The 23,111-nt window shown below is 40.9% G+C and overlaps 4 protein-coding genes across 4 annotated transcripts; all 4 read left to right on the forward strand.

Annotated features, from left to right (window-relative positions):
- Positions 1-6,254: 6,254 nt before the first annotated feature.
- Positions 6,255-11,280, forward strand: LOC109647839 (cortexin-3-like). Its single transcript, XM_069516546.1, has 2 exons — positions 6,255-6,389; positions 9,711-11,280. The coding sequence occupies exon 2, from the start codon at positions 9,749-9,751 to the stop codon at positions 9,977-9,979; it is 231 nt and encodes a 76-aa protein (XP_069372647.1). The 5' UTR covers positions 6,255-6,389; positions 9,711-9,748; the 3' UTR covers positions 9,980-11,280.
- Positions 11,281-13,407: 2,127 nt separating this feature from the next.
- LOC138405918 (saxitoxin and tetrodotoxin-binding protein 1-like) lies at positions 13,408-14,932 on the forward strand. Its single transcript, XM_069516547.1, has 6 exons — positions 13,408-13,664; positions 13,859-13,998; positions 14,132-14,196; positions 14,339-14,500; positions 14,583-14,687; positions 14,757-14,932. Exons 1-6 carry the CDS (start codon positions 13,545-13,547, stop codon positions 14,795-14,797), a joined length of 633 nt encoding a protein of 210 aa, XP_069372648.1. The 5' UTR covers positions 13,408-13,544; the 3' UTR covers positions 14,798-14,932.
- A 2,651-nt stretch (positions 14,933-17,583) lies between these two features.
- LOC109648106 (saxitoxin and tetrodotoxin-binding protein 1) lies at positions 17,584-19,089 on the forward strand. Its single transcript, XM_020113897.2, has 6 exons — positions 17,584-17,821; positions 18,016-18,155; positions 18,289-18,353; positions 18,496-18,657; positions 18,740-18,844; positions 18,914-19,089. Exons 1-6 carry the CDS (start codon positions 17,702-17,704, stop codon positions 18,952-18,954), a joined length of 633 nt encoding a protein of 210 aa, XP_019969456.1. The 5' UTR covers positions 17,584-17,701; the 3' UTR covers positions 18,955-19,089.
- Positions 19,090-19,485: 396 nt separating this feature from the next.
- Positions 19,486-22,095, forward strand: LOC109623905 (saxitoxin and tetrodotoxin-binding protein 1). Its single transcript, XM_069516539.1, has 6 exons — positions 19,486-19,778; positions 20,384-20,529; positions 20,944-21,029; positions 21,329-21,454; positions 21,563-21,682; positions 21,865-22,095. The coding sequence occupies exons 1-6, from the start codon at positions 19,656-19,658 to the stop codon at positions 21,912-21,914; spliced, it is 651 nt and encodes a 216-aa protein (XP_069372640.1). The 5' UTR covers positions 19,486-19,655; the 3' UTR covers positions 21,915-22,095.
- Positions 22,096-23,111: the final 1,016 nt, after the last annotated feature.

Below are 23,111 nucleotides of genomic sequence, written 5' to 3' on the forward strand. Positions count from 1 at the left end.
GTCACCACGTCTGACCAATCATGCCTCAGTCTGTGTTCCTGCAGCCAATCAGAAGGTGGGATGATGTTTATTAAGCATATCAGACGTTATCCTTTTCAAACTAAAGGAAAGTAAGTAGAATTTAAAGACAACCAGAAAATGTAGCAAATCATCAAAAAAATGTCATCATCATCATCATCATCATTACAAGCTCTGAGGTGATCAGTGACAGTACCAGGAAACAGGAAACACTGTGACATGGGTTGAGTCCGAATTCTCAGGTGAGTCTTGAACCATCACTTAGTTATGCTGCTTTCGGCCTAAACTGCTGGGGGAACTCCCATCATGCACTGTCACTCAGGTGTGACCACACACCCTTAAGTGTCAGTCTGCCCCTCCCACCTCGCTCTACACCAACCAAAACAGCCCTCCTGTCTTTGAGGTGCTGGAGGCAGAATGATGAGCTGCCTTGCTCAGGGGCGCGTCAGAGCATCACAGCATGTCATCCTACAGCTCATCACTGATTCCCAGGAAAGAGTTGAATCACTTTATTATTCTTGAATCCTCCTCTTTCTGCCTCTATCTCCATGTCTACCTCCTCCTCTGCTTCTCTTCATCTTTTCTTCTCTGCTTCACATAAACACATTTTAATATCACAACTATGAAAGTATTAAACACATCTGTCCTCTGAGAGTCACACAATAAAATTCAAGTCATAATTTAATCTTTTGTATCTGAGTTAGAGATGTTTTTATCATGATTCTTATCTTCTGTGTGTGTTTGTGTGTGTTTGTGTATGTGTGTGTGTTCTATTTTTCTAATGCAAATCCATTACTTTGTGTTCAACAGAATAGGAGACACATCATAATTCAAATCATATTGCACATTTAAATTGTGTGTGTATTGTGGCATGAAGCTGTGTGTGTGTTTGTTACTCTTATAATTCTAATCAGATCGCAAACCTTTGTCTCTGCAGCAGCAGGCGTGTGTGTGTGTCTCCATCGCCTTGAGCTTGATGTGGAAGACAGAAACTGTCAGTTTGTCGTTGTTGCCGGACAAAAAACTGCAGTAACAAGGTTTACATCATTTACTAAAGTCTCAGTTTCTGTTCAGACTAAAACACAACCCCTGAGTTTTCAAACTATAATGAGACCAGTTTACACAAGTCTCTGATTCAGAGGCTTGAAAACTCCACCAGGTGTAACCATAGCAACAGAGATGAGTTTACAAACCAAAACATGTCAGTGTGGGCTGAGCCTCAGACTCATTCAGAGCAGCACATGAACATCTCAGGTTGATAGATGGTTGAGTCTGTTCTGATAATCAGACTGAAGAGAGATCACACACACACACACACACACACACACACACACACTTACTTGCTGAGTCATTCCTTCTCCACCTCAGGTCAGAAGCTTCATCGTGATGCAGCAGAGAGTTCATTAGAGTCTTCATCACCAGGATTCTCCCCCCCCCCCCCCCACACACACACACACACACACACACACATGCTGCCATATGCACAAATCTGAAGGAAGCACACAAGAAGCAGATTTTTGATGTGAAGTGTAATTGATGTCTGCAGCCTCAGCACAATCAGTGCGTGTGCATGTATGCATATGCGTGTGTGTCAGAAACTGGGTTATGATGTCATATCCAGAAAACATGTACGACAGAAAGAAAAACATCTCGTTAGCAACTTCATGTTTTTCTGTGTTTGTGAGTACCAGTTTACACAATAATGTATTTTCTATATTGAATGTTATTAATAAAAGTAAGGACATGAGTGTGTATGTTAGTGAAGATGGGATGTTGTGAAAACATCAGTTCACAGTGTTATTATTTTTTAATGTGAGATTTGCAGTTTTTTAAAACATGTTTTCAGTTTATCTTGATGGTTTATTGATTATTGATCAATGTAAAGTGTCAGTTTGATTCATTAATATTGAAATGTGGACTTGGTGAAGTGAAAACTGTGTGCTTTAAAACATTTTAAAGTGATGTACTTTCAGTTCCTTACTGTAATTCAAATCTTTGTGTGTATACTAAATTTATGAGTAAACCTTCCCACTTACTCTTCCTCCTCTTTCTCTCACACTCTCATTTTCCCTCGACACACGTTTGATACAAATCCTCCTCCTTCATTTTCACTCTGCTCCTTTTCATGGACTAAAGATCACTTCAAAGTCAACACTGCAGAATTGGAAATGGATCCGCTCATCCACTTTCTTCGCTGCCTTTTCACCCTTCGTCACATATAAAGAGATACTATTAAGGACATGAGAGACGGAGGACGGTGTCAGGGCTCAGGGGGACGGACGGAGAAAAAACAGAGATGCTACAATGTCAGCTCTGATGCTGAAGGACAATGAAGACAATTCAGTTTTATCTGCTGGATATTTCTCATCCTGTCACTGAAATAAAAAAATCCTCAGGGTGAGGGTTGTCGGAATAATCAATAACATGAGGAATAAACAAGGAGAAAATATTAAGTTCTGATGATGACAGAAGAAATCAAACAATCATGTGATGATTCACATCTGGATCATGAGAATAAAACAGCTGTTCTGTTTTTTATATTTCAGTTGATGTGTCCAGGTGCAATTACAAGGTTGTGTCAATTTAAATGTTGCTGCCTCAAAGAATTGTGGGACAGCATTGTCTATTTTCCTTTCATAAAGGATGGTCTGATGTATCTTCTGCTAAAGGAGATAAGTTAGGAAGCATTGAAGATTCAATGTTCCTCATTCTCATTTTCAGGGGTCAGAGGTCAGACAGCAGCAGAAGAATAAAGATCACATCAGAGAAGAATCGTTGAAATGACGACTTTAATTTCAGAGAGTCTGGGACCTTCTGAGCCTGGTCAGCTTCCAGTCAGCTGCTCTCTGCTGTGGGAGGAGCTCAGCACAAAGACCCCCCCCTAACCCTGGAGCTACACACACACACACACGTGTTTGAGACTCACATGCTGTAATAATGAACTCAAATTTCTCCACATGGTTCATGGTCCCCAGTCTCTTCTTCTCCATGACTTTAAAAGTTCCATAAATATTAATGGAGCGAGAAGTGAAGTACAAAGAGATTCTCTCTTTTAACTGGCCTTTGTTCAAAATCTCATTTTTAATGACTGTGAACAGAAGAGGAGAAGGGGGGGGGGGCTCGAAGATGGATGGGGTGTTGGGGTTCTCTGACTTCTTGCAAAGACGTTTTGAAGCTTGGATGCTGCTGATGGACAAAACCAGCTTCTGCTTCCATTCACTGAAGTTGTTTGAAGTTTTTTTTCAGGGGGAGGATTTCGGAGGCTTTAGTCAGACAAGTGAAGCGATGGAGTCTTGGGCCAGCTTGGATCCGGAAAAAAAAAGAAGCGAGAGAAACAACTGAGGTGGGTAAGTTTCCCTGTTTTAAATCTTTGGTCTTACACTTCTGTTTACTGGGACTTTTTAAGCTTTTCTTAATGTTGTTCAGATTCAGATGTCAAGTTTCACTCATCCACGAATTTTACTTTTTTTGAGTCATTGACAAAAAACGAGCAAGATGAAGAAGTTAGGGTGACTCGCAATAAAAACCTGAACGAAACATTTTCATAAACGTAAGAATTTAAACTCATCATTTCTGCCGTCAGTAATTGACCATATTCCCAAGGTGGGATTTGACCCCTACCCCGACAGAGTCAGAGCCTTGCTCCTCCGAGGTTCATGTGACAAATGTATGAGTGTAAGGTAAATGAGCTGAAGTGACTCCATGAATGGAGCGAAGTACCTGTGATGTCCACAGGAGGCATCTTCAGACTTTCTCATGGTTATAACAACATTTGAAGGACACGCCCCCATCGCAGGTGGATTCTCTTTCCTGTACAGCGATTGGCTGCTACTCACACACACTTTAGTGTTGAAAGTAAAAACTAACTGATCTTTCAAAGTAGCAAACAAAACATAAAATATAATAATATAATAAAAATACCTTTAAGGTTTGTTCTTTTCAGCCTTAAATATGATTGAAGATTTATCTGAAGTGAGATGCAGTTTAATAATGGGTTAAATATAAATAGGTTAATATTTAATCAAATTAATTGAATCAGTGGAGTGATGGAGTAATAACATACTGATAATCAATAAATGATATTGATGAGGTGAAAAATCAGATTAAAGGTTTCAGCTCCTGCATCTGTGAACACAACGTACACATTGTGTCAACAATCAGAATAATTATACATTTCAACCTAAAACATGAATCAAATGAAATATCAACATTAAACAGAACAAAATTAAAAAAATATGATTCACTCAATAAAAGGGGGTTAGGGTTAATAATAATTTTAATGAACGGAAATATTTTCTCACAGTAAAACATTGTGTGATGACTTTTTTGATTGTGGTTAAAAAAATCAATTTATTTAATTCAGTCATACATGTACAACTTTTTCTTAGTAAAAGTGAAATTATAAACTTCATCATGTTTATTTAAATTCACTTCCTTTCGGTGATAAGGCAGAGACAGGAAGCAGAGTGAGTCCTCTCTGAAACAACACCGCTCTCTGCTGGAAAAATCTAAAACTGCACTGTATTTCAAACACTTGCTGCTGTTTCCTTCAAATATTTTTATTTAAACAGAGACTGAAGAAGAAGAAAAAGGTTTTCGGTCTGAAACAGAGGAAATAAATCAGAGGATGAAAAATATAAAATAAAGTTTAATGAGTCTGTAACTTTCTAATTCAGGGCAGCAGTAGCTCAGTCCATAAGGATTTGGCTTGGGAACCGGAGGGTGGCCGGTTCAAGTCCAGCATGGACCATAAGCATGGAAGGTGGACTGGTAGGTTTAATTCTGAGTTTTCAGTTTTACGAAGCTCGTTCCATTGTTATCCGGTAAATCACCATGGTAACATGCTGATCAGCTGACCGGCTCCAGGTTAAGTTGGAGATAAGAGATCAAACTGTGTAAAGCTCCACCCACTGACCACTCCCGTCCTTTGAACCATGACATCATGTTCTTATCGTGGAGCTGCTGTGGATCGTTCCAGTCTCTGAGGAGGACCAGGGTCTTCAGAGACCCACAAGATCCTCTGAGATCCTCTGAGGAGTTTCTGAAAGATCTAGATTCTCCTCAGAGGATGAACCTTTGTCAGCTGCTGGAGCTTCAACAGAACCAACCTGACCCGTAGCAGCAAAGTACTCACAGTACCACAGACTCTCTACATGTACTTCACTTACTGATACTGATGTACTGGGAGTGTTAGCGGAGGAGAACCACACATACTTTAATACTTTGATCCTTTAAAGGAACATAGTCATGAAGAGAAACTGGTCCGTCGCCACATCCTATCCTGCCTCCCACCATCACTTGACCCACTTCAGTTTGCGTACAGGGCTAACAGATCAACAGAGGACGCCATCGTCACAGCGCTCCACGCCACCATCTCCCACCTGGAAACAGCTTGGGGGGTGGTGCGCGGACAACCACCTGGTCCTCAACATATGCATATTATCTGCATGTATCGGTACATTATCAATACGATTATTCTTTTTTGTATAGTACATCCAGTTCGTTAAATGCCTTTAGCCCTGGAATCCCCTTATTTTTATCTCAATTTGTGTAGTGGTTTGTGTCTTGTGTCTGGTTAATTGTATGTTTGGCTTCGAGGAGGAGGACTGTGCCACAATTTCGTTGTGCTAGTGTACGAAGTACGACTGTGCAATGACATTCAAGTCTTTTGAATTTGAATTTGAATTTGAAATAGTATGACTCCATCATGCCCCTGTGGTGTCATCAAACTGTCCGGAAGTCCGACATTCAAATTCACCTGGAAACACATCTCTGATATACTTCCTGTTTCACCAGCTGTTCTTTAGCAGCTGGAACTGTTTCTTTTATTCTGGATGTTTGTTCTCCTCTGATTTTTTTATTATTCAACAGTTTGATCCTCGTGAAATATGAGGCTCTGCTGTCAGTCAAACTGTCTGTGATTGGTCATATGAAGTAAAGCCCGCCCCCACACACATACACACACACTCACACACACACACACATACACACACAAACAGACAGACAGTTAGACACACACACACTCAGGGACATACATACACACATTTCGTCCCTCCTCACATCTCCATTATCACCTCAGTCTCCCATTGAGCTCAGGTCGATCACTATAGCAACTTGTTGCCAGGGGCAACGAGACACAGCCAGCGCAAGGCAGCATCCTCCTCACAGATCGAGGAGAGAAGAAAAAAAACAACCAACCAGGCGACTTGATTCTCCGGCTCCTGGTGATGAGTGTTTGTGGTTCCTCCTCCAGAGAAGAAACAACTTGCTCTTCCAGCAAAGTGTTGCTTCAGTGCTGGAGTGCAGGCGGCGACCCAAGCCACGAGACTGCCGTCCAGCCAGAGCTGAAGACCGCTGCCACTGCAGGGCGGGTGAGTTCCAGCTTCTCCTTTTAGATTTCATTTTCATTCCTGAATTGTTTGTGTGAGACGTTCTGTGAGGGTTCAGGCGGTGCAGAGCTGTGTTGTCGACCTCAGCGTGTGACGAGTGTGTGATGCTCCTCAGTGGTTTCATGTTTTTTTACTCTCTTGGAACCAGAAATGACATGAAAGACATAAAAGACGTAAATGGCGAGTCAGGTTCAGTTTGTCACTTTTAAATTAATTAAAAACTCTTTGATTTCAGTCACGCTCATTTTAAATATTTCCTCTTATACGTCTCCTGTGAGTAGGAAATCAGTGCCATATATATGACATAAAAAACATATATAAAAATAACAGTTTTATTTTTCCATTCATCTAGCCCTGTCAGTTAAATGTCAGTAAATACATGTAGTAAATGGGCTGCCACCTCGTCCCTCCTGGTTTCCATCATATATTTTACAAGACAAAGTCTGAACGTGTTCCTCACATGTTCCTCACAACAAATGAGTCAGTGCCTCTGGACATTGTCTGGAACTTTTCCTGAAGCCTCCTAGTAAAATGTGAGAAAACAGCAGGAAACTATTTGGACTCTATACTCAGGATTCTGGTGTCGTCACTAGAATATCTTGCATGACATCATCAGGTGTCATACCTATGATAAGTGGATGTGTCGTGTTTGATTGTTTGTGTTGACTTTAAAAATGAATTCAGTCTCAGTACCAAAGTGAATAGTCAGAGAAACAGGACATCAGGTTGATCTTTAATCATCAGCACCACTTCCTGATGATACAACGTTAATAAAAGGCTGTTAATAATAACCTTAATAACTATATAATATATTATATAGTATGTATTTAATTACTTTGATACCCGCACCCTCAGAGACAAACTTTCTTTGTCCATCATGACATGAACATCAGAATCAAAACTTCAGGCTGAAAAAAGTAAAGGCAGCTTATTATTACTTCATTCAAATATCAAACTTATTATTTATCGATTTACCCGACCCACTGAAACACGCTGACCAGACTGAAATTTGAATTTACATTTAAAATACAAGAAGAAGAAGAATCGACTGATCGATAATTGTATTTACAATTTGAAAGCCGATCAGTTTTTATCTGTTTCTTGACTCGGCTTTTATCAGCTGATCTCAAATCTGTTAGATCCACAAGTAAAGATGAAAACATGAGGAGTCAGAGCCTTCGTAAACGACGTCTTCGCAGTCTGCAGACAGGCTGTCCACAGACAGGCTGTCCACACACAGGCTGTCCACAGACAGGATGTCCAGACACAGGCTGTCCACAGACAGGATGTCCACACACAGGATGTCCACAGACAGGATGTCCACACACAGGCTGTCCACAGACAGGATGTCCACACACAGGATGTCCACAGACAGGCTGTCCACACACAGGCTGTCCACAGACAGGATGTCCAGACACAGGCTGTCCACACACAGGCTGTCCACAGACAGGCTGTCCACACATTTCCAAAACCGTCCCAGGGTGCACTTCGCTGCTCAGTGTGAACACACAGACGATTGACAAGAGAAGAAAGAAAAGAGAAGAGAAGCTGTCAGAGTATTTATATCCACACTGACCTGTTTTAACTGCATTTATATTTTGATTCCTTTTAACTGATCTATAATTAATTAGAGACAGAAATAGCCACTGAGACACATTGAAATAACTGTAATTATGAGAGAGACAGAATAAAAAGACGAGAGACAAAATGAATCAGCTCAGAAAGATTTTAAACAAAACCTCAGAGGAAACTTAACCCTAACCCACAACACAAATAAAACGACGCCAATAGATTGTAAAAATAAAACTAATAAAACTAAATAAGTGAAAGCGAGGATATAGAGAAAGGGGAGGGAGGAATATGATGATAATAATACTGATAGAAACAAGAAGAGGAAGAAGAAGAAAGATATTGATCCTCATCAAAGGAGCCACAGTCACAAACAGGATGTTGGGAAATAGAAGCTCAGTGAAGAGTTGTGTTATATATAGATATAGTATATATATATAAAGGGGTCGAGGTGATCATCGTTATATACAGTCAGAATGATCATCTTCATATACAGTCAGAATGATCATCTTTATATACAGTCAGTGATCATCTTTATATACAGTCACTGATCATCTTCATATACAGTCAGTGATGGTCTTTATATACAGTCAGTGATCATCTTTATATACAGTCAGTGATCATCTTCATATACAGTCAGAATGATCATCTTTATATACAGTCAGTGATCATCTTTATATACAGTCAGTGATGGTCTTTATATACAGTCAGTGATGGTCTTTATATACAGTCAGTGATCATCTTTATATACAGTCAGTGATCGTCTTCATATGTAGTCAGTGATCATCTTTATATACAGTCAGTGATCGTCTTCATATGTAGTCAGTGATCATCTTTATATACAGTCAGAATGATCGTCTTTATATACAGTCAGTGATCATCTTTATATACAGTCACTGATCATCTTTATATACAGTCAGTGATGGTCTTTATATACAGTCACTGATCATCTTTATATACAGTCAGTGATGGTCTTTATATACAGTCAGTGATCATCTTTATATAGAGTCAGTGATGGTCTTTATATACAGTCAGTGATCATCTTTATATACAGTCAGTGATCATCTTTATATACAGTCAGTGATGGTCTTTATATACAGTCAGTGATCATCTTTATATACAGTCAGAATGATCATCTTTATATACAGTCAGTGATCATCTTTATATACAGTCAGTGATGGTCTTTATATACAGTCAGTGATCATCTTTATATAGAGTCAGTGATGGTCTTTATATACAGTCAGTGATGGTCTTTATATACAGTCAGTGATCATCTTTATATACAGTCAGAATGATCATCTTTATATACAGTCAGTGATGGTCTTTATACACAGTCAGTGATCATCTTTATATAGAGTCAGTGATGGTCTTTATATACAGTCAGTGATCATCTTTATATAGAGTCAGTGATGGTCTTTATATACAGTCAGTGATCATCTTTATATACAGTCAGTGATCATCTTTATATACAGTCAGTGATGGTCTTTATATACAGTCAGTGATGGTCTTTATATACAGTCAGTGATGGTCTTTATATACAGTCAGTGATCATCTTTATATACAGTCAGTGATCATCTTTATATACAGTCAGTGATCATCTTTATATACAGTCAGTGATGGTCTTTATATACAGTCAGTGATGGTCTTTATATATACATTTATTTGGATCATTTGAAATTAGTTTAAATGTTTCTTTTTTAAATATTGAAAATGTTTTTCTTTTGCTATATACAGAGGACAGTTTGAACCGACCAATCATTCTGCAGTCTAACATGGCCGACAGCCTCTACAGCAGCACCATCTCCTCATCCTCTTCATCGTCTGTGTCCTTCCTCACGCTCGAGCAGAGGGTGGCCTTCGTCTTTGTCCTCATCCTCTTCATCTTCCTGGGCCTACTGATCGTCCGATGTTTCCGGATCCTGTTAGACCCGTACCGGAGTATGTCGTCCTCCACCTGGACCGACCACATGGAGAAGGACACCTTTGATTACCGCATTTCCTGACAGGCAGCCTGAGAGGCAGCAGTGATCAGGTCAAACTGAAGCCACAAAGCCAATGAGAGTGAAGCAGCGCACATTTCCCTCAGGTTTCGCACAGGAGGACGAACAAAAAGCAAAGATCTAGAGTCTTCTGATCTTTATCTGTCGACGGCTGAATGACATGAATCTCTTCATCTCAGATTTACCTCCAGGGACTCATAGAGTTCAAACCTTGGCCAACACTCAACAGTCTCCTCACATTAAATGTGTTAGAGCCAGATGTTTACTGCGATCTGAACAAAATCACACATACTCATAAACATCAGTTTAGATATGATTGTTTTCATCATGAATTATTCTCAAAAAATCTCAGATCTCAGAAGAGAGACATTTAACAAGTATCTCTGAGCCATAAAACACATTCTTCAGGTTTACTGGCACTCCTCCTCTAACCAGAAGGTCAGCGGGTCAATCCCAGTCTTCTCTATCTGCATGCTGAAGGGTCCTTGGGCAAGATACTGAAACCCCAGTAGACAAAATGCTGCCTTTAGATGCACTGTACTGTAAAAAACTGTAATGTAACTGATTAACCAACCAACCAACTAACTGACTAACTGACTAAACAACAAACTAACTGACTAACCAACCAACCAACCAATCAACTAACTAACTGACTAACCAACCAACCAACTAACCAACAAACTAACTGACTAACCAACCAACCAACCAATCAACTAACTAACTGACTAACCAACCAACCAACCAACTAACCGACCAACCAACCAACCAACCAACTAACCAACACACTAACCAACCAACCAGCCAACAAACTAACCAACCAACAACCTAACTGACTAACCAACTAACCAACTAACTAACTAACTAACTAACTAACTAACTAACTGACTAACCGACCTACCAACTAACTGACTCACCAACCAACAAACTAACTGACTGACCAACTAACCAACCAACTAACTGACTAACCAACCAACAAACTAACTGTCTAACCAACAAACTAACTGACTAACCAACCAACTAACCAACACACTAACTGACTAACCAACCAACCAACAAACAAACTAACTGACTAACCAACCAACAAACCAACCAACCAACAAACAAACTAACTGACTAACCAACCAACAAACCAACCAACTAACCAACACACTAACTGACTAACCAACCAACCAACCAACCAACCAACCAACCAACCAACCAACTAACTGTCTAACCAACAAACTAACTGACTAATTAACTAACCAACCAACCAACGCATATTTCTCTAATAAACACTAACTGAAGAGAAAATTTCCAAACGCAAAGATCACGTTATGAAGTCATTGTTTCTCAGCTGGCTGCAGCTTCCACTAATGTTAGCTTAGAGCTAACAGAAAGAAGCCATATTAGCAAACATGACATTGATCAGAAGTGACCGGCCAACGTCTTGTCCTGAAGTTTGTGTTCCTGAATATGACCAGTCTGAGGTAGCGTCACATTTAAATGAATACAGTTGTGGTACGAAGCTCAAATCCTCCCTGAAAAGCTTTCACTTCCTTCGTGGCCTCAGTCTTCCTGGGAGACAGAACATCTGGGCAAAGAAACACAACATGACGTCCACCTGAGCGTCGGGTGAAAGGTGAGGGGATTAGTAGAGTGACTTCTAATGTCCGTTCATCAAATGGACAGCGTGTTCACTTTCTGTCTCTCACATGAGAAGATTTTATTTTGATCTTTAAAGAGACTTTAGGAACTCAATCAGAGTGGGAGGGAACTTTACTGAGTAAACAGGGGAACGAGGAGCGAGGTTGCTTAGTAACTGATGCTTTCAGTGCCAGCTGATGTCAGAGACGCCGTGTCTGCCTAAGCAGCTGACCGCACAAAGCTCTGTCGCATGTCTGCAGCCAAGAAAAAGACAAGAAGACGAGAAAAGTGAGTCATCTGAACAACTCCCACAGTTTCTATAGAAACATGTTTATTGCTCGGAGCTGTTCTGAGTCTGTGGTTAAAGAATTGTTCTCAACATTATTTAAGTGCAGCAGATTTAGAGAGAAACCACTGAGCTGCTCTAACGTGATTTATATTTTTCGTCCGCAGCAGCAGAAGCGAGACGCCCGGCTGCAACGTCTCCTCGTGGGCGGAGTCTCTGTCTGAACCTCCAGCTGAAAATACCAGAGGAAATTAAATCCATTCCCCCTGGGGTCCTGCAGGGGGCCCTCAACCTCAGACTGAGGATCACCTCCTACCTGCAGTGTGGCAGAAACCCTTCCTCCTCCTCCTCCTCCCCCTCCTCCTCTCAGAGAATGCATAACAGTTGTTCTCAGAGGGGTCCTCTCTGCAGGGGGGACGACCCAAACTCCGCCTGAAGAAAACAGGATGACAATCATCACTGTGTGATTTTTGTTATCGGTGGAATCACAGACTTTATAAAAACATTGCTGGAGTTTGGTCAAATTTCATTTGCACAGCCAAAATTCACAAATCACAATTTGTCTCATGGGACTTTTAATGTTTGCTGACGTCAGGACATCCACAATCTCTCTTCCAAATTGAATACACAAACTCTTTATTATCTTATTTTTAAATGGAATCACTGACAGAAATCAGCTGCTCATGGTCTGACCTTTCAGTCTTTGTATTTGAATATAAGAATTTAAATTATTGATGTTAAAACCAAGTATAGTTGATGTTTTTTCATCATAAAGAAAGACGTAGTTGTGACTTTTCAAGATCTAAAAATAATTAATATATCAACTAAGGAACATTTTAAAGAAGTTGTCTTCTTTTATATTTCTGAGTCTCTTTGTCTCATTGTCTCTTTGTGTCTCTCTGTGTCTCTTTGTCTCGTTGTCTCTTTGTGTCTTTCTGTGTCTCTTTGTCTCTTTGTGTCTCTCTGTGTCTCTCTGTGTCTCTCTGTGTGTCTCTTTGTCTCATTGTCTCTCTGTGTGTCTCTTTGTCTCGTTGTCTCTCTGTGTCTCTCTGTGTCTCTTTGTCTTGAAGCGTCCTGCACAAACAGAAAAAATTAGGTTTATTTATCTCACAACATTTTAAATAAAGTAATTTTAAGTTTTATCAACACATTAAAGTAAAAGCGTTGATGTTTGTTTTTATCAATAATTAAACTATGAATCTGTTGAAGTTGTTTATTTTCACATGTGAAGTTTTTTTAAATAATAAAGTTTATTGAAAAATCTCCTGAATCATCAGATTGAAAAATGTCTGAAGTCATTCAATGTCACATTTCTTCTTTATTTTCAGCGTTTACAGCTTCAGAGACGAGCTGAACCACCAGAGCGTCGGGTCAAAGGTCAAACTGCATCTCCGTTTGTTTTAACCGGTATGTCGCAAACTAAACATACTGACCAAGGACGATTCAACAAGTAAGCAACTGATACACAAACCCAGCAGGGTCATTACGAAATCTTCTTGAAACTGATGGACAAACTTCTGTCCTCAAAGTGTCAACAATGGAAAAACCCAGAGCATCAGCGGTATAAAGGCGGTGCATCTCCAACTCGTCGACACTCTGCTCAACCTCTGCTTTGCCTTTTTTTGTCGGATTAATCTGCAGCTCGCCGGCCGTGACGTCATGAATCTGTGGCTCACCTCTCACTTCCTGGTTGTGGGTTTGTTTGTGTGCAGCGCAGCACCGACGCCTGAAGAATGTTCACAACTGGTCTCACCTGTGTCTCTGGACGACTGCTCCAGGGTAAAACTCTCCTGTGATGTCAGGGTCAAACCTCAGCTCTGTTCTTCTTATAAAACTCAACAAGAAATAAAAACACGTTTCAATTTAGAAACGCTTTGGTTTTATTAAAAGGTTAAAGGTCAAACACTTTTAAGAGACTGATACATTGACTGCTTTTATTCTGGATGTATCTGTGTGTGTGTGTGTGTGTGCAGATGTTCGGCAGCTGGAACTTTCTGGTTGGTTACTCTGATAGTGAATTATTCAACAACATCCTGAAGGTCACCGACAGCTCGACGGTACAAATTAAAAAAAACAGCGATGGCGTACTCAAATTTTCTGAGTACAACAAGATGTGAGTCCACATGAGAAATTTCAGCTTTTTATTATATTCAAACAATAACTGAACACCTTTAAATAAAGCATGTGACAGGATGTGAGGAACCTGCATCGACAGAATATCAACTCACTTCTTCCTCTTTTTAAAGGAATGGAAAATGCATCAGCTCGGTAGCTAACGTGACAGTCGACGGTGACACGGCAACAGTGTCGTGTAAGTTTCAACACTGGAGAAGGAGAGAGGGCGACTGATTGTTTCTATGGAAAAAAAGTTCTCGAACTTGATTTATGAAGATGATGACGAAGATGGTGGTGATGATGATGATGATAATGAAGATGTCTGTGTGTGTCCTCAGCGATGAACGTCACGTCTGTGTTCCACGTGTTATCGAGCAGTGACGACTGTTTGGTCTTCAACATCAACAGCACCGTCGGGGACATAGATCAGATCATGAGCGTCCTGAACATCAGCGTCTCTGGAGGCGAGGAGGCGGTGGTTCGCTCTCTGTATCTGATGGGTAGGAAGCTGGAGGTCAGATATAGGAAATGACTCTGTCATTATCTGAAACCTTGATGGATGTTGGGTGTGTTTGTTTGCAGGCCGGGAGTCGACAGTGAAGGATTCAGACCTGGAGCATTTCAAGCATCAGGCGATCTGCCTCGGCTTCTCCAGAGAACCAGACTTCTACCACGACTCAAAGAAAGGTGCGTCCCCCTGTAGCCTCACACATTAAACTCTGATATCACCAGCTCACATGACTCTTCTCTCCGCAGAGTTCTGCACCGAAGCAGAATCCATCAAGATTTTCTCCTGAAGAAGAAGCTCGACGGTCGTCAGTATTTCAGACTGAACAACAGGAAGTAAAGACACAGATGTCTCCAAACATCAAACCTGTCCTCTGTGATTTTATTTCATTATTTACTTGAAATAAAAGTTCGTCACTGCAAAACTTCATGTGAAAGTTTCCTTCAGGATCACAGTCAATTCAGCTGCTTTTATTTTGAAAGAGCAGGAGCTGATCAATAAATATTTAGAGTTAGAAATTAGCTTCTTAAATTTAGCTTTAATTTAGTTTTTATTAAAGTGAATTTTAAAAAGTTTAAATTGATTTTTATTTTTGAATTCATTCAATTATTTTAAATGATGTTATTTCTGTAAGAAAAGTTTAAAATAAAAAGTTAAAATCGGGTTTTAGACATAAAACAGGAAATTAGTGACACAGCGTGAAAATGAAAAAAAGAAAGTTAAATCTGATCAGAATGTGAACAGATGTTCTGATCAGAGTCCAGATGTGACGCAGACAGGATCCGAGTCAACAACAGTGTTTACACACACACACACACACACACACACACACTTCGGACAGAGGGGGGCCGACCAGCAGGGGCCAACTGAGGCCAGCGGAGCAAGGGGGCGAGGTATCACATCTGTATCACATCTGCATCACATCTGTATCACACCTGTATCACATCTGTATCACATCTGCATCACATCTGTATCACATCTGTATCACACCTGTATCACATCTGTATCACATCTGTATCACATCTGTATCACATCTGTATCACATCTACATCACATCTACATCACATCTACATCACATCTGTATCACACCTGTATCACATCTACATCACATCTGTATCACACCTGTATCACATCTACACCACATCTGTATCACATCTGCATCACATCTGTATCACATCTACATCACATCTGTATCACATCTGTATCACACCTGTATCACACCTGTATCACATCTGTATCACACCTGTATCACATCTACACCACATCTGTATCACATCTGCATCACATCTGTATCACATCTGTATCACATCTGTATCACACCTGTATCACATCTGTATCACATCTGTATCACATCTGTATCACATCTGTATCACATCTACATCACATCTACATCACATCTGTATCACATCTGTATCACACCTGTATCACATCTGTATCACATCTGTATCACATCTGTATCACATCTACATCACATCTACATCACATCTGTATCACATCTGTATCACACCTGTATCACATCTGTATCACATCTACATCACATCTGTATCACATCTGTATCACACCTGTATCACATCTGTATCACATCTACATCACATCTACATCACACCTGTATCACATCTGTATCACATCTACACCACATCTGTATCACACCTGTATCACATCTGTATCACATCTACATCACATCTACATCACATCTGTATCACATCTGTATCACACCTGTATCACATCTGTATCACATCTGTATCACATCTGTATCACACCTGTATCACATCTGTATCACACCTACATCACACCTGTATCACATCTGTATCACATCTACACCACATCTGTATCACATCTACACCACATCTGTATCACATCTGTATCTGTACTAGTTATTTAAGAACAATTCTCACTAAACACAAAACAGCCTCCACTAAGTTACACACTGAGAGAAAACAACCTGCTGTGTCAACACTGCTAATGACAACAATAAGTCACTTAACACGTGTGTTTACTAAGTTAAACATCTGTCAGCATTATAAAGTAAAGTTATGGAACTGCTCCGAAATACTTTATATATTTTCCCCCATGCACAAGCGATGAAAACTTAACACAGGCTTGCGGTAACAAAGACAAAAACAGGCACTGCAAAGAATGTAGTACTTAATGCTCAAATACAAATACGAAATACGCTTGTTTTAAATATGTATTTTAAGGACATGTATTTTTATGTACACTTTAGACACACACTGTGAGTCCGCTCCGTCTCTAACAACCTCCGCCCTTTCACCCGGAGCTCCGCTGTCGCTTTCGGTTTGAGCTCCGCCGCTCTGCTGTATCATTGTGGAGCTAACAGATGCTAACAGATGCTAAGCTAGCTGACGGTTTAGAGCAGGTTGAAAGTTTTTAATGATCAGAACTAACACAAACTAGTCATTTCATCGTTTAATCAATAGTTGATATCGATCACAATGATTTTCAATCTGTACACCGTGCAGTCTGTTAGCTGTTAGCTGTTAGCTTCTGTTACTGCAGCTCATAGTGATTCAAACTTTATCTGCAAATAAATCTAACATACATGAAAGATAATGTATTACATCGAACATGTTTGAATGATACATATGAAATCAGATATACATGAAATCTAACATATATGTGAAAGCATATAAAACTATTTTTGAGATTGAGTTTGTTGTCTATAAAACCCAGAATATTTCTCATGAACGCAGCCACGCTGTCGTACGTGAAGAGAGTGCACAGGAGTGGACTGGGAACACAGCCTTGGGGGGTTCCTGTGCTCACAGTCCTGATGCCCGATGTCTGCCCCCCCACCCTCACCGACTGTGGCCTGACAGACAGGAAGTCCAGCAACATTTTCAGCGTTTACAGCTTCAGAGACGAGCTGAACCAACAGAGCGTCGGGTCAAAGGTCAAACTGCATCTCCGTTTGTTTTAACCGGTATGTCGCAAACTAAACATACTGACCAAGGACGATTCAAAAAGTAAGCAACTGATACACAAACCCACCAGGGTCATTACGAAATCTTCTTGAAACTGATGGACAAACTTCTGTCCTCAAAGTGTCAACAATGGAAAAACCCAGAGCATCAGCGGTATAAAGGCGGTGCATCTCCAACTCGTCGACACTCTGCTCAACCTCTGCTTTGCCTTTTTTTGTCGGATTAATCTGCAGCTCGCCGGCCGTGACGTCATGAATCTGTGGCTCACCTCTCACTTCCTGGTTGTGGGTTTGTTTGTGTGCAGCGCAGCACCGACGCCTGAAGAATGTTCACAACTGGTCTCACCTGTGTCTCTGGACGACTGCTCCAGGGTAAAACTCTCCTGTGATGTCAGGGTCAAACCTCAGCTCTGTTCTTCTTATAAAACTCAACAAGAAATAAAAACACGTTTCAATTTAGAAACGCTTTGGTTTTATTAAAAGGTTAAAGGTCAAACACTTTTAAGAGACTGATACATTGACTGCTTTTATTCTGGATGTATCTGTGTGTGTGTGTGTGTGTGCAGATGTTCGGCAGCTGGAACTTTCTGGTTGGTTACTCTGATAGTGAATTATTCAACAACATCCTGAAGGTCACCGACAGCTCGACGGTACAAATAAAAAAAAACAGCGATGGCGTACTCAAATTTTCTGAGTACAACAAGATGTGAGTCCACATGAGAAATTTCAGCTTTTTATTATATTCAAACAATAACTGAACACCTTTAAATAAAGCATGTGACAGGATGTGAGGAACCTGCATCGACAGAATATCAACTCACTTCTTCCTCTTTTTAAAGGAATGGAAAATGCATCAGCTCGGTAGCTAACGTGACAGTCGACGGTGACACGGCAACAGTGTCGTGTAAGTTTCAACACTGGAGAAGGAGAGAGGGCGACTGATTGTTTCTATGGAAAAAAAGTTCTCGAACTTGATTTATGAAGATGATGACGAAGATGGTGGTGATGATGATGATGATAATGAAGATGTCTGTGTGTGTCCTCAGCGATGAACGTCACGTCTGTGTTCCACGTGTTATCGAGCAGTGACGACTGTTTGGTCTTCAACATCAACAGCACCGTCGGGGACATAGATCAGATCATGAGCGTCCTGAACATCAGCGTCTCTGGAGGCGAGGAGGCGGTGGTTCGCTCTCTGTATCTGATGGGTAGGAAGCTGGAGGTCAGATATAGGAAATGACTCTGTCATTATCTGAAACCTTGATGGATGTTGGGTGTGTTTGTTTGCAGGCCGGGAGTCGACAGTGAAGGATTCAGACCTGGAGCATTTCAAGCATCAGGCGATCTGCCTCGGCTTCTCCAGAGAACCAGACTTCTACCACGACTCAAAGAAAGGTGCGTCCCCCTGTAGCCTCACACATTAAACTCTGATATCACCAGCTCACATGACTCTTCTCTCCGCAGAGTTCTGCACCGAAGCAGAATCCATCAAGATTTTCTCCTGAAGAAGAAACTCGACGGTCGTCAGTATTTCAGACTGAACAACAGGAAGTAAAGACACAGATGTCTCCAAACATCAAACCTGTCCTCTGTGATTTTATTTCATTATTTACTTGAAATAAAAGTTCGTCACTGCAAAACTTCATGTGAAAGTTTCCTTCAGGATCACAGTCAATTCAGCTGCTTTTATTTTGAAAGAGCAGGAGCTGATCAATAAATATTTAGAGTTAGAAATTAGCTTCTTAAATTTAGCTTTAATTTAGTTTTTATTAAAGTGAATTTTAAAAAGTTTAAATTGATTTTTATTTTTGAATTCATTCAATTATTTTAAATGATGTTATTTCTGTAAGAAAAGTTTAAAATAAAAAGTTAAAATCGGGTTTTAGACATAAAACAGGAAATTAGTGACACAGAGTGAAAATGAAAAAAAGAAAGTTAAATCTGATCAGAATGTGAACAGATGTTCTGATCAGAGTCCAGATGTGACGCAGACAGGATCCGAGTCAACAACAGTGTTTACACACACACACACACACACACACACACACACACACACTTCGGACAGACGGGGGCCGACCAGCAGGGGCCAACTGGGGCCAGCGGAGCAAGGGGGCGAGGCCTGCAGGGGCCAACTGGGGCCAGTGGGGGCCAGGGACCTAATATCCTCACCAGCCTCCCTTCTCTCACACTTTTGTCTCGGTGCACGATGACTCATGTTGAGAAGTTGCTGCTGGCGGTGGCGGTGCTGGCGTTGGGCTCCAACGCAGCAGCGGTGGTGGAGGAATGTAACAGTCTGAAGAAAGCGCTGCCGACAGACGACCTGCACAAGGTGAGTCGTGGTCCTGAGCTCTGGATTCTTCAGGTGATCCTGACGTCTCTGAAGCAGCTGCTTCAGGAACATGTCAGAACATCCAGATCAGAGGTGGCGCTAAAACATGTTTCTCCATTAACATGATTGTTATGTTAAGTTACAGCTTCAGACTGAACTCAGGTCTCTGGATCTTCTCTGGAGGACCAACTCAAATGTCAGAGTGAGACTCAGTTTGTCTGTCTCCTCCTTCACTCCTGTATAAAGTCTAAATCCAGAAGAAGTGTGGACTCAGCAGAGCGTCCTCCACTGAGTCGCTGGGAGGGAGTGGGGGGGGGTGATGAGCTTCTTTCTTCTAACACGAAACAAACATGAAGACGTGAAAACAGTTTGTGGTGATAAGAGCTGACGACGGTGTCAGGTGATGTAAACATGATCACATGATCTCTGCAGCAGAGTTAATATGTCACTTCTCTCTCTCTCTCTCTCCGTCTCTCTTTCTGTCCTGTCTCACTGTCTGACTCTCTCTCTCTCTCTCTTTCTCTCTCCCTCTCCGTCTCTCTCTCTGTGCTGTCTCTCTGTCTGTCTCTGTCTGTCTCTGTCTCTCTCTCACTCTGTCCCTGCAGATCTTTGGGGACTGGGTTCTGGTCTGGTCCATCACTGATATTCCAGGGGGTTGGGACATCTTTCCTAACATCACCAGTTCCCACGTCGAGCTGCGACTCTTTGCTGACAACAAAACCATCGAGTTCAACGAGAGAAACCTTCACTCGTGAGTTAAAATTCTGATCCTGATTCTGATCCTGATCCTGATCCTGATCCTGATCCTGATCCTGATTCTGATCCTTATCCTGTTCCTGATCCTGATTCTGATCCTGATTCTGATTCTGATCCTGATCCTGATCCTGATTCTGATCCTGATCCTGATTCTGATTCTGATTCTGACCCTGATTCTGATCCTGATCCTGATCCTGATTCTGATTCTGATTCTGATCCTGATCCTGATCCTGATCCTGATCCTGATTCTGATTCTGACCCTGATCCTGATCCTGATCCTGATCCTGATCCTGATCCTGACCCTGACCCTGATCCTGATTCTGACACAAGAGGGTTCATATTATTTTATTTTGAACAGGCTCTTGTCCGGTCATCAGTAAAGACCTGTTGTGTTTCGTGTTATTTTCAGGGATGACTCATGTTCCAACTACATCCTCAACATGTCGTCGTCCTCTGTGGCCTCAGACCGCCACACGCTGAACACCCTCGCCGCCAGTGAGTGCAGCTGCAGAGAGACAAAACATTTTAGTGTGAGGAGTTGAACAGTTGGTCGTTGTCTTTTTCGACTTGATTCTGAAAGAAAAACGACCAAGACAAGAAAAAATTAAAGTAAAGTAGGTGTTACTGCTGCGTTGTTTTGATCAAAACAACTGAAAAATACATCAACCAAAGTACAAGTACAGTAAACGACAGTATACACTGCAGAGTAACAGAGAACACGTTAAAGTACAAGTATAATGTCAAAGTTATTTATAATAAAATTCAGAATGTGTGTGTGTGTGTGTGTGTGTTAGCGGTGGAGAAGGACGGAGTTGTGCAACCCTTTAATGACACAGGTGACCTGGATTTGTACGAGAGCGGCTCAGACAGTCTGGTGGTGATCTACACGAGCAAAGATGGACACTTCCTGTTGATCTACAGTAAACACACACACACAGTAACACATGCATTGTTATCAAGAATAAACTTTTTTGTTGAAGTTCTGTTTTTAATGTTTGCGTGTGTGTGTGTGTGTGTGTGTGTGTAAGAGAGGGAGGGTCATCACTCAAATGTTGATCAGTTGAAAGCTTCTCACTCTGAACACAAGAAACGAGCCGAGTGTCTCGGATTCACTGTCGACAAAGAGTTCATCTATGACGGAGTCTCAGGTCTGATTATTACTATTATTGTTAGTATTAATGTTCATATTGTTGTTCTTATTAGTAGCAATATTAGTAATACAAATAACAATAATGATAATAAATTATTGTTATTAATGTTGTTATTATTATTGTTGTTGTTGTTGTTGTCACCGTTACCAGTATTGTTCTTCTCTTCCTCGTCCTGTCAGATTTCTGTCATAAGAAATCATCTGGAGAGCTGAAAGACGATGAATCCTGAGTGAGGAACAAACTGTTAAATCATCAAGAGCCGACATGAATCATGAATAAAATGAAAGCAAATCAACATGATGTAAACACATATGTACATCATGAGTCCAGTTTGTAAACATGTGGTGAGATCCAGATGTTTAGTAGCTCTGATTATTAAAACATGTGTGAATAAACCAATTCATACAAACCTTTTAAACTCCATGTTTCATGTTTTTACATTCAGTGTCTGACCATTTACACTGATCTGTATCACACCTGTATCACACCTGCATCACATCTGTATCACACCTGTATCACATCTGTATCACACCTGCATCACATCTGTATCACATCTGTATCACACCTGTATCACATCTGCATCACATCTGTATCACACCTGCATCACATCTACATCACACCTGTATCACACCTGTATCACATCTGTATCACACCTGCATCACATCTGTATCACATCTGTATCACACCTGTATCACATCTGCATCACATCTGTATCACACCTGCATCACATCTACATCACATCTGTATCACACCTGTATCACATCTGTATCACACCTGCATCACATCTGTATCACATCTGTATGACACATGCATCACACCTGTATCACACCTGTATCACATCTACACCACATCTGTATAACACCTGTATCACATCTGCATCACATCTGTATCACACCTGCATCACATCTACATCACACCTGTATCACATCTGTATCACATCTGTATCACACCTGTATCACATCTGTATCACATCTGTATCACACCTGCATCACATCTGTATCACACCTGTATCACATCTGTATCACACCTGCATCACATCTGTATCACATCTGTATCACACCTGTATCACATCTGTATCACACCTGCATCACATCTGTATCACACCTGTATCACATCTGTATAACACCTGTATCACATCTGTATCACATCTGTATCACACCTGTATCACATCTGCATCACATCTGTATCACATCTGTATCACACCTGTATCACATCTACACCACATCTGTATAACATCTGTATCACACCTGCATCACATCTGTATCACATCTGTATGACACATGCATCACACCTGTATCACACCTGCATCACATCTGTATCACATCTGTATCACATCTACATCACACCTGTATCACATCTGTATCACATCTGTATCACACCTGTATCACATCTGTATCACATCTGTATCACATCTACACCACATCTG

Source organism: Paralichthys olivaceus, chromosome 20 (assembly GCF_024713975.1).
Source record: "Paralichthys olivaceus isolate ysfri-2021 chromosome 20, ASM2471397v2, whole genome shotgun sequence".
Classification (NCBI taxonomy): domain Eukaryota; kingdom Metazoa; phylum Chordata; class Actinopteri; order Pleuronectiformes; family Paralichthyidae; genus Paralichthys; species Paralichthys olivaceus.